The sequence below is a fragment of the Clarias gariepinus genome, chromosome 5 (genome assembly GCF_024256425.1).
Source record: "Clarias gariepinus isolate MV-2021 ecotype Netherlands chromosome 5, CGAR_prim_01v2, whole genome shotgun sequence".
NCBI lineage: Eukaryota > Metazoa > Chordata > Actinopteri > Siluriformes > Clariidae > Clarias > Clarias gariepinus.
Window position 1 is genome coordinate 3,920,327 of NC_071104.1, and position 11,974 is coordinate 3,932,300.

The following is an 11,974-nucleotide window of genomic DNA, read 5'->3' on the forward strand; positions in this document are numbered from 1 at the left end:
CTAATTAATTGATTTAGATGAACTTTCTAAGTTGCAAACTTTATTTTTATAAGTTGTGATCAAATAATAATGCTGGTAATTATATTAACTTAATTTTGCATGTAATTTAAACTCAAATTGAATTGTTAATGGGTTGAAAACAAAATTTAAGTTGTCTTAACTTTAAAAAGTTGCCATAATAAGTAAATTTTTTTTAAGTTATATCCTACCCCCTATGCCTGGACGTGTTCCAGTGGTAAGATTGTTTGTTAGCAGACTTATAGGCTAACCAAACTCAATATAAACAGAATTTCATGGTGAGTAACACTTCAATTTACATCTAATAGTTCTACTAAGGTAATGAATTTGCACTTGTTTCATTGAGATATCTGCTCAGCAAGAGAGCTGTTTGGAAAAACATTATTCAAGTTTTGCTAATTTGACCATTTGACTGTAAGCTACATAATGTTAACTAATTTCAGTCACAGCCACAGTTTTTAAAAGTCTTTTGTTTATTCACATAGATGGCTGTGTGCTTCCACCGTAGGCAAATTGTAGTAGCAAAGAAGTAAAAGCAGAGTGTTTCTTTTATTTTAGTTTGCCTGTATTTTAGTTACTTTTATAATATAATACAATTCAACGTTAATATTTGTCTGGGTTTTGTGGTATTTTTCATAACATTAAAGGGTATGTAAAATGTTAGCATTGTGATTCTGACAGTATCACTGAGGTGTATGTGTCCACCTGAAATTAATATTTTGCATCAATAGTTATTCAATAGACATTATCAATCTAATTAGATTAGTGTGTTAAGTTTGTCAATATTGTTTTAAAAAATGGGCTGTGAGTGCAAACTGTAAATTTATCTCTCTCATTGGAAATGACTGGTGTCATTCAGAGCTTAGTCTTTTGGAATGTTCTATGACATGCTACTTGACTTTTGACTGTTATATTTATAGAGATTTGCCTAACTTTTTTGTGATAGCATAATTTATTATGCTTAGTTATTCTTAATGAGGACCAGTTGAATTTAGAGTTTTTTATTTGCATTTTGTGCAAGATTTATATATAATTTGTTCACATACTCAACTGCAGTTGAAAATAAAAGCTAATTGCACAAAAATAATAGTTGAACTAATGTCTTTTTTTTATCTACTACATTAACAAAAACCAAAAAACCCTACATAAAAAGAAACCTGAAAAAAAAAATCTATTTGGAGTCACTTAATTTTTTAAATGGTTGCTATTTGAAATTTTGTATAAATTATTATAGTAATAAAACAACATATAAAATTGCTTTAAAACATTATGGTAAAGCCATTTGGAGCAACATAATTTATACGAGTTATCAACTTAAAAACTTGCCTTTTGTCTAACAGATAATAAGTAAGGGGTAATTAAAATCTTTGACTGAAGAGGAAAAGCTAATTCCCCCAACGCAAAAAAAGCTTGTTGGTTCAAAATAATTTCAAATGAAGTTGTCATAACTTAAAAAGACTAATGCAAAACGTTGCGTTAATTTTTTTTGTTAAGTCTAAACATTTCTTTTTAGAGTGTAGTTATCATATGAATAAACTAATAAAAAGAAAAAAATTATGTCATTTAATTATCACACCTTATTTTTTTACTTTTACATTGTAGATAATTTAGGGAGGATAAAGGTTCTTTTTCCTTTATTTATCATATGACAAATAAATTCACAGGTATATACAGGGAGTGCAGAATTATTAGGCAAGTTGTATTTTTGAGGAATAATTTTATTATTGAACAACCATGTTCTCAATGAACCCAAAAAACTCATTTATATCAAAGTTGAATATTTTTGGAAGTAGCTTTTAGTTTGTTTTTAGTATTAGCTATTTTAGGGGGATATCTGTGTGTGCAGGTGACCATTACTGTGCATAATTATTAGGCAACTTAACAAAAAACAAATATATACCCATTTCAATTATTTATTTTTACCAGTGAAACTAATATAACATCTCCACATTCACAAATATACATTTCTGACATTCAAAAACAAAACAAAAACAAATCAGTGACCAAATCAGTGACCAATATAGCCACCTTTCTTTGCAAGGACACTCAAAAGCCTGCCATCCATGGATTCTGTCATGGATTGTGTTTTGATCTGTTCACCATCAACATTGCGTGCAGCAGCATCCACAGCCTCCCATATGAGGCGCCGTATAGGGCTTAAATCAAACTTTACTCATGCACACACATATGAAACACTTGCATACACATATATGAAACACTCACACATACATATATACTACTAACTGCTCAAACAACTACATATGAAACACTTGCATACACATATATGAAACACTCACACATATATGAAACACTCACACACAGTTCCATGTCTATCACGCATGTTAGTTGTAGTTGTTGTTAAGACACGGAAGGATATAGAAAGGTGTGGAGCACACAAGCTTTTGACCGTGATAACATGAGACAGTAAGCTAAAAGGAATACAGTAAAATAAGTTGTTGTAACTGTAATTTATCGAAGCTACAGAACACAGCAAGCGACTTGTCGTGACTACAGTGGATTTATGCAAGAAACTGTAACAACCGTTGTTTTTGATGTTGAAAATAAACAAGAGACAAAGAAATCAACGAAACGTCTGATGTCGTCAGTGACACTGTGTAACAAAAGACACGCGTCAGAACTTGTGAATAACATGCACCTACATTAAAGTCAAAAGCTTGGCTCCGCCGCAGAAATGAAGATAAGTGATTTAAGATTGTGAAGAGCGCGCGTGCGACTTCAAAAACGCGCATCAACCGAAACCGAAAGCGAGAAGAGGACTTGCCTGCCTTAAACTTCACCATGTCACACGGCGAGGACAACGCCGCTATCGCCGAATCTGAGCAGGTGATGGTGCTCGACGAACTGAAGAGCGCCAGAGAAGGCAAGTGGAGTCAGTTGACTGTATTATACAATGAACTAGAGGCGCTTATGGACAATGCTTGTAATTTGAATGACGTTAAAGCCAAGCGCCGCCAATACAAAGCGCTGCTAAATGACTTTATTGAAAGTAATGTAACAGTGCGATCGTGCGCAAAGGATGAAGAGCGTGAAACCGATCAGCACCACTGGTTTCACCCTAGATTAACGCGCTGCTCAGAATTCATGGTAAGAGTGGAGTCGTGGATCGCGGACACTAGTAATCGCTTTAAGTTGTCTCAAACAGGTGACGATGGAGTTTCGCCAAACGACAGTGTGTCAATGGTGGAGCGCAAGACGCCCGCCCCCCAAAGGCACGGAAGGGTAACGTCAGCGGCATCCAAGAGGTCCTTAACGTCAGCAGCATCCGAAGCTCGACTAAAAAAGGCAGAAGCCAACAGAGCAGCTTTGCTGGCTAAAGCAGCAACTTTGAGAGATCGGCTGGAGCTGGAGGAAGCACAACTAAAGGCTAAACAAGCACAATTAAAGGCACAAAAGGAAAGGCTGGAAATGGAAACGGCGCTTGCAATGGCCGATGCTGAACTAAATTCTTACCAGAACCGCAAAAAACAACATCCTGCCAGACGGAGCGTGGTCGTCGAAACGAGTGGTGCACGCCCCCCGGAACCAGAGAAAAACGACCACTGCAACCACAGTTCGGCAACGGAATACCTCGAGCTGCCATCACGCCTCCGAGCAACCCACTTAAGCATGCCAGTGAGTACCAAACCCATAATGTCAAGCACCCTAATGGAACGGCCCACCCAAGGTAACGAACACTCACTTTACAACACTGACATAGTGGAGCCTCAGGGTAGGATGCCACTTCAGGCAGATTTTACAGAAATGTTTGCAAAGAGTCAGAGGCAACATTCCTTACCTCCGCGCAACGTTCCTCCATTCTATGGTGACCCTCTTGAGTTCACGTCCTTCGTAAGAGCTTTTAAATATGCCCTCGAGACCAACACTGATAGCAATCATGAAAGGCTGTTCTTCCTCGAGCAGTATACTGAAGGACAGCCTAAGGACCTAGTGAGAAGCTGCCAGCTCATGCCAGAACATCGTGGTTACGCAGAGGCTATGAAACTGTTACATGATAATTTCGGAAATAGACAAATAATCGCTACAACGCTGATGCAAAAGGCACTCAACTGGCCGGAAATAAAGTCAGAGGACGGAAAGTCGCACAAAACTTTTTCCCTGTTCCTAGTAAAATGTTACAATACCATGTCAAGCATTAACTACATGGATGAGCTAGACAATGCTACCAACTTGAGGAGTGTTGCCTCAAAACTGCCCTACAAATTGCGTGAAAAATGGAGAAGCCACGTATACGAGTACGAAGAGCGCAATGAAGAAACAGCTAAGTTCGTGCAGCTGATGAAATTCGTAGAACGGGAAGCAAAGGTAATGTCTAACCCACTTTTTGGAGACCTGAACGTTTCGACTAGTGGTACAACGACTAGTGGTAAAAAGCACAGCAACAAATCCCCTTCAGGATTCAAGCAAAAAATGGAAGAAAAGAGAGGTAGCAGCTTTGCGACCGGCGTAAAACAGGTTGGTAAAAATCATAGAGACTTAATTACAGTAAAGAGTAGTGGTGCGTTAGTTATTAGTGCCTTCACTAAACCTTGTGCATCCTGTAAGCAAGATCATACCCTAGACGAATGCCACAAGTTTAACAATGAGACATATAAGGTCAAATTGGACTTTCTAAAAAAGAATGGATTCTGCTTTGGCTGTTTAGTAAAAGGACATTTAAGCAAAGACTGCACGAAGAAAATTACATGTCAGTTGTGCTCAAAGAAACATCCTCGCATGCTACACATTGCAGCAAAGGACACAGCTCAAGCGATCGTAAAGGCTGACGAAACCGAACCAGTTCAAACATTGCCTGTTACAGCAATTCACGAAACGAGTGCGTGTATCGGGGCTGGAGATGACTGTATTCTCTCCATAGTACCTGTAAAAATAAAGTCCAAGAAAGGCAACAAGACAGTAAAAGTATACGCCTTTATGGACCCAGGTAGCTCTGCTACCTTTTGTACAGAGTCACTAGCAAGGCGATTAAACGTACAAGGTAAAAAAATTGACATCATGTTAAGCACCATGAACGCGAGGAAACAAGTAGAAAGTTATGTGCTTACTGATCTAGAGGTTAGCAGTCTGGAAGAAAACACCTTTGTTGAACTCCCCAAAGTGTTCACACAAAAGAGTATCCCAGTCTCAGTGGAAAATATTCCACAACAGCACGACATTGATAAGTGGCCATACCTCAGCGAAGTAAAACTGCCTTACATTAATGCTGGAGTTGAAATTATCATAGGTAACAAAGAGCACAGGCTCCTAGAACCATGGCGAGTAATTAACAGCAGGCACAATGGGCCATATGCAGTAAAGACTGCTCTTGGATGGACCATAAATGGACCTCTTCGAGAGTCGGTCGAGGAAGGCACATGTGACAATGAGCAAGTGAGCGTTGCAGTCAACAGAGTCTCCATCGAAAGTGTGGAACAAATGCTGATACAACAGTACAACCATGATTTTCCTGAACGGAACTGTGATGACAAAGCTGAGTTGTCACAAGAGGACTATCAGTTTTTAGACTCTGTAACTAACTCCCTGCAATTTACCGATAATCACTTCTACATCGGTCTCCCATTTAAGAAAGCAGCTATTCAAATGCCCAATAACCGAAGCGCAGCCATGCAGCGTGCACTGAACCTCAAACGGAAGTTTAAGCATAACCGCTCCTTTCACAAAGAGTATTTAAACTTCATGAATGACATGTTTGAGAAGGGTCATGCAGTCAAGGTCCCCACACCTCACCTAAGTCGACAAGACGGGCAAGTGTGGTACATACCTCACCATGGTGTGTACCATCCTCAAAAGAAAAAGCTATGGGTAGTCTTTGACTGTGCTGCCAGCTATCAGGGAATATCATTAAATAGCGAGCTTCTGCAGGGACCCGACCTGACAAACTCACTCATTGGGGTGCTCGCACGCTTTAGACAAGAAGAAGTTGCCATGATGGCAGATGTGGAAGCCATGTACTATCAGGTCAGAGTTCCGGAAAAGGACACAGACTTGTTGCGTTTTCTGTGGTGGCCGAATGGAGACGTGAGTCAGGACTTGGTTGAGTATAAAATGGTTGTTCATTTGTTTGGTGCAAAATCATCTCCAAGTGTAGCTAACTTCGCCCTTAGGAAAACAGCAGAAGAAAACCGCAGCAATGCATCTGCCGAGGCAGTCAACACAGTACTTAAAAACTTTTATGTAGACGACTGCTTGAAGTCTGTCTCTAGTCATAGTCAAGCAGTTGCGCTATATAGTAATCTCACCAAACTGTGCGCAAGTGGAGGGTTTCACCTCACCAAGTGGGCAAGTAATAGTCGTACATTGTGGAAGGAATTATATGCTTTCAAAATTGCGGCAGAAATACTGGATTCCGACAGCAAATTCCCTTGTGAGAAAGTTTTTGTCCAGTTGTGTGACATGCAGAAAGATCAGAGCGAAGAATAGTGAACAAAAAATGTCAGAACTGCCACGCGATAGAATAACACCAGATCACCCACCGTTCACTAACGTAGGAGTTGACTATTTTGGACCCTTCGAGGTCAAACGGGGTAGAAGTAATGTTAAAACATATGGCGTATTGTTTACTTGTCTGACAACAAGAGCCGTGCACATTGAAGTCGCGCAGTCATTAGATACAGACTCCTGCTTAAATGCTATTCGACGCTTCATGTGCAGAAGAGGCCAGGTGTCAGTTATGAGAAGTGATAATGGAACAAACTTCATAGGCGCTGAGACTGAATTGCGTAAAGCTATCCAACAGTGGAATCAGTCAAAAATTGAAGGCGTCCTCATGCAAAAGGGGATACAATGGATATTTAATCCTCCTGCTGGGTCTCACTTCGGTGGAATATGGGAAAGGCAGATAAGGTCAGTTAAAAAAATCTTGAGGTCTGTACTAAAAGAACAAACACTAAACGATGAGAGCTTGCATACATTCCTGTGTGAGGTGGAAGCTATAATGAATGACCGTCCCCTTACCACCGCTACAGACGATCCCACAGACCTGGAGCCCCTGACACCTAACCACCTGCTGCTGATGAAAAAACAGCCAAACTTGCCTCCTGGTCTTTTCAAAAAAGAGGACATTTACGCACGTCGCAAGTGGAAGCAAATTCAGTACCTTGCCGACCTATTCTGGAAGCAATGGGTGCGTGAATACTTGCCCTTGCTTCAGGAGCGCCAAAAATGGTCTCAGGTGAGAAAAAACCTCTCGATTGGAGACGTAGTTCTAATAATTGATGAGTCTTCTCCAAGAAATTCACGGGTCGTCGGACGGATCACGAAATTGTTCCCTGATAAAAAAGGACTTGTGAGACGTGTACTGGTCAGAACAAAAACCAGTACCCTGGAAAGACCCATCGATAAGCTGTGCCTGATATGTAAAATGGACTGTTAATTACCTAATAAAGTAGTCATGTTCCTTTCATTTGGTACGCAGCGATATGAATACCTTAAGTTAAACCGTTAACAAATGTCTAAAGTGTTAAGAAAGTTAATTCAAATTTTACTCCAATAGTAAATGTTGTGGCCCAATTGTAAAAAAAAGAAAAAACAACAAAACAAAAAATGTGTGTAATTGTCAGTCTTCCTGCCTGTCAATTAGGGGCTGGAAATGTAAGGGCCATATTTCATTCTTGTGATTTGTTGTTATGTTTGTCTTATTTCAGTTTATTAGTTAAGCATTAAGCATTAAGTATCATACATATAATTTGTATTGTGACATCATTTCATGGGTTGTTCTGTGACATCATCCCACAGTTATGCAGTTCCATGTCTATCACGCACGTTAGTTGTAGTTGTTGTTAAGACACGGAAGGATATAGAAAGGTGTGGAGCACACAAGCTTTTGACCGTGATAACATGAGACAGTAAGCTAAAAGGAATACAGTAAAATAAGTTGTTGTAACTGTAATTTATCGAAGCTACAGAACACAGCAAGCGACTTGTCGTGACTACAGTGGATTTATGCAAGAAACTGTAACAACCGTTGTTTTTGATGTTGAAAATAAACAAGAGACAAAGAAATCAACGAAACGTCTGATGTCGTCAGTGACACTGTGTAACAAAAGACACGCGTCAGAACTTGTGAATAACATGCACCTACAACTACATATGAAATGCGCGCGCACATACATACATACTTTCCGCGCACACACATACATACTTTCCGCGCACACACATACATACTTTCCGCGCACATACATACATACTTTTCACGCACACACATACATACTTTCCGCGCACATACATACATACTTTTCACGCACATACATACATACTTTCCGCGCACACACATACAAACTCTTCTCGCACATTCACCTATGAGATTCTCAGTGTAACCGGAAGGCATTTCAGTGTAAAAGGAAGGCATTTCAGTGTAACCGGAAGGCATTTCAGTGTAAAAGAAAGGCATTTCAGTGTAACCGGAAGGCATTTCAGTGTAAAAGGAAGGCATTTCAGTGTAACCGGAAGGCATTTCAGTGTAGACGGACTTGTCGCTTCATTCTCCCTGAATGGTAGTACTGGTTTGTATCATCACTGCTCAATCACATGGCGTATTCAGAACTATCCACATAATGTCTGAATATTTCAGCGGCAGAAAACGCAGGTGATGATTTGCAAAAAGAAAATTAAAGCACGGAATCTGTGGCTAATATGTCGGATCCTACAACAGAAAGAAATACTGTTTTGTGAAATGTGTTTCCTCGCCTTCGCTAATATGAACAATAACTCATCGGAATCCCACGGGACAAACATTGTTCCGACCCCCCATATCACCCACTTTTGTGGTGATAAATAAATCACTCGTTGTCTTCTAAACTGTCCATTAACGGTCTATTTAAGAAACGCTACTACTAATCAGGGAGAATGAAGTTCATATACATTGAAATGACTACTCCCTACACCCTACTCCCTGCGCAGGAAATGTCTGAAAAGGGAACTTCACTCTACAAAATTCCACCATTCAGAACACCATGTAACGTCACTTCCTCTTTGCGTTACCATGGTAACACAAGCACCTCAGATACCTGCTGCTGTGGAAATTTCACGCTACGGACATTAAATATAGATTATTTATTGAAACAAAAACTGATACCATAAAAAAAATAAAACGTATTATTTATTTATTTATTTTTACAGATTACTAGCCTATATAATACGAATGGTTTCTTTATTAAATCAAAATGTAAATTATTGTGTCCTATTTATATGATGTCCTCGCCTCGATAATAATTATAATAAAAATATAAATTCTTTTTCGAGTAAAATTTTTTCACACTCCAGCGATATGTAATGACTTATAGGAAATTATCCATTCCCTTTTCCGCTAAACTAAAGATCCGTTGTTCACTCGTTCCCTACACCGCTACAGTTGGCTTTGTGCGCGTGCACAGAAAGTATGTATGTGTGTGTGTGCGTGCGTGTGCGCGGAAAGTGTGTATGTATATGCGCGGAAAGTATGTATGTATGTATGTGCGCGGAAAGTATGTATGTATGTGCGCGGAAAGTATGTATGTATATGCGCGGAAAGTATGTATGTATGTGCGCGGAAAGTATGTATGTATGTGCGCGCGCATTTCATATGTAGTTGTTTGAGCAGTTAGTAGTATATATGTATGTGTGAGTGTTTCATATATGTGTATGCAAGTGTTTCATATGTAGTTGTTTGAGCAGTTAGTAGTATATATGTATGTGTGAGTGTTTCATATATGTGTATGCAAGTGTTTCATATGTGTGTGCGTGAGTAAAGTTTGATTTAAGCCCTATACGGCGCCTCATACTCCCAGACACTGTTCAGAGAGGTGTACTGTTTTCCCTCCTTATAAATCTCACATTTGATGATGGACCACAGGTTCTCAATGTGGTTCAGATCAGGTGAACAAGGGGGCCATGTCATTAGTTTTTCTTCTTTTATACCCTTTCTTGCCAGCCACGCTGTGGAGTACTTGGACGCGTGTGATGGAGCATTGTCCTGCATGAAAATCATGTTTTTCTTGAAGGATGCAGACTTCTTCCTGTACCTCTGCTTGAAGTAGGTGTCTTCCAGAAACTGGCAGTAGGACTGGGAGTTGAGCTTGACTCCATCCTCAACCCGAAAAGGCCCCACAAGCTCATCTTTGATGATACCAGCCCAAACCAGTACTCCACCTCCACCTTGCTGGCGTCTGAGTCGGACTGGAGCTCTCTGCTCTTTACCAGTCCAGCCACGGGCCCATCCATCTGGCCCATCAAGACTCACTCTCATTTTATCAGTCCATAAAACCTTAGAAAAATCAGTCTTGAGATATTTCTTGGCCCAGTCTTGACGTTTCAGCTTGTGTCTTGTTCAGTGGTGGTCGTCTTTCAGCCTTTCTTACCTTGGCCATGTCTCTGAGTATTGCACACCTTGTGCTTTTGGGCACTCCAGTGATGTTGCAGCTCTGAAATATGGCCAAACTGGTGGCAAGTGGCATCTTGGCAGCTGCACGCTTGACTTTTCTCAGTTCATGGGCAGTTATTTTGCGCCTTGGTTTTTCCACACGCTTCTTGCAACCCTGAGACTATTTTGAATGAAACGCTTGATTGTTCGATGATCACGATTTAGAAGCTTTGCAATTTTAAGAGTGCTGCATCCCACTGCATGATATCTCACTATTTTTGACTTTTCTGAGCCTGTCAAGTCCTTCTTTTGACCCATTTTGCCAAAGGAAAGGAAGTTGCCTAATAATTATGCACACCTGATACAGGGTGTTGATGTCATTAGACCACACCCCTTCTTATTACAGAGATGCACATCACCTAATATGCTTAATTGGTAGTAGGCTTTCAAGCCTATACAGCTTGGAGTAAGACAACATGCATAAAGCGAATGATGTGGACAAAATACTCATTTGCCTAATAATTCTGCACTCGCTGTAATATTTACCTTACAGTATGTTACTTCCTCGTCAATGGGGCGGAATTTATGGTTGGTGTGTTTTCTTGAAGTCCGACACACCACACACACCGGCTGTTGATCGTCTAGACAGAAGAGTTTGAGTTTCTCACTGTGCAGACTGCAGACTGTTTCTGACGCTGATGAAGATCTTTGACTTTTCTCCTGTAAGAAAGTCTCACACAGGTTCCTTAAAGCCAGGCTCATGGGAGGATTATCAATAGACGACTTCCTCCTACAAACAGGACATTCTCTGGATCCTTTGGTCTCCCAGAACTGCTGCAAACACACTTTACACATACTGTGACTGCAGAGCAGAACAACAGGATCTTTGAAGATTTCACAGCACACAGGACAGGAGAAATCCTCCTCGGAAAACTTAGAAGCCATTTTATTTAGCTGCTTTTGTTCTCGCCAGTCGAAATGCTCAGAGTTTCACTTTCACTTTAGTAAAAAGTAATCACACCGTGATTTTTTTTTTTTTTTTTTCAGGATACAAAACATGGCCTTGAGTAAATAATCACTTCCTTTTACAGAGACACTCATTGACCTCCAGAGCACATGCCTTTTAATGAACAAAGGCATACACTATTTTAAACATCTTTAAGGTGTGCCAGTTGGGCAAAATGTATTTACATATATTTACTCAGTATCTTTTATTCCCGTGTATATGTTTGATTATTCTGCATAACTTTAAAGGTGTAATCAGAATTTACAAACCCCTTTTATTAAATAAAGTTAAGAATGATTGGGTAAAATATGTAATGTTTGATGTTAATTTAAAGCTGGCTTTATTCAAAAAACGTTGGTAAACATGAGAAATTGGTAGCATGATCAGAGCTCATGCAAATTTACTTTATATAAAGTATTAAAAACTCCAACCAGATGTACTAGACAGTACTATAATAACTTCATTAATTTTCACCTTCCAAACTGTGTGTGTGTGTGTGTGTGTGTGTGTGTGTGTGTGTGTGTGTGCGTTTAAGTAGCATAGTTTCATGTATCGTAGATTAGTCAAATACATGTGTGGTCTCGTTTCTTTATAAA

At 39.7% G+C, this 11,974-nt stretch overlaps 1 protein-coding gene across 1 annotated transcript in view; it reads right to left on the reverse strand.

Moving 5' to 3' along the window:
* The window catches only part of LOC128524461 (nuclear factor 7, brain-like), a 561,325-nt gene extending 549,949 nt beyond the window's left edge, over positions 1-11,376 (reverse strand). The window contains exon 1 of the mRNA XM_053497039.1: positions 10,919-11,376. Coding sequence (XP_053353014.1) covers positions 10,919-11,317 — 399 coding nt within the window. The 5' untranslated portion in view covers positions 11,318-11,376. The remainder of the gene's footprint in view (positions 1-10,918) is intronic.
* Positions 11,377-11,974: the final 598 nt, after the last annotated feature.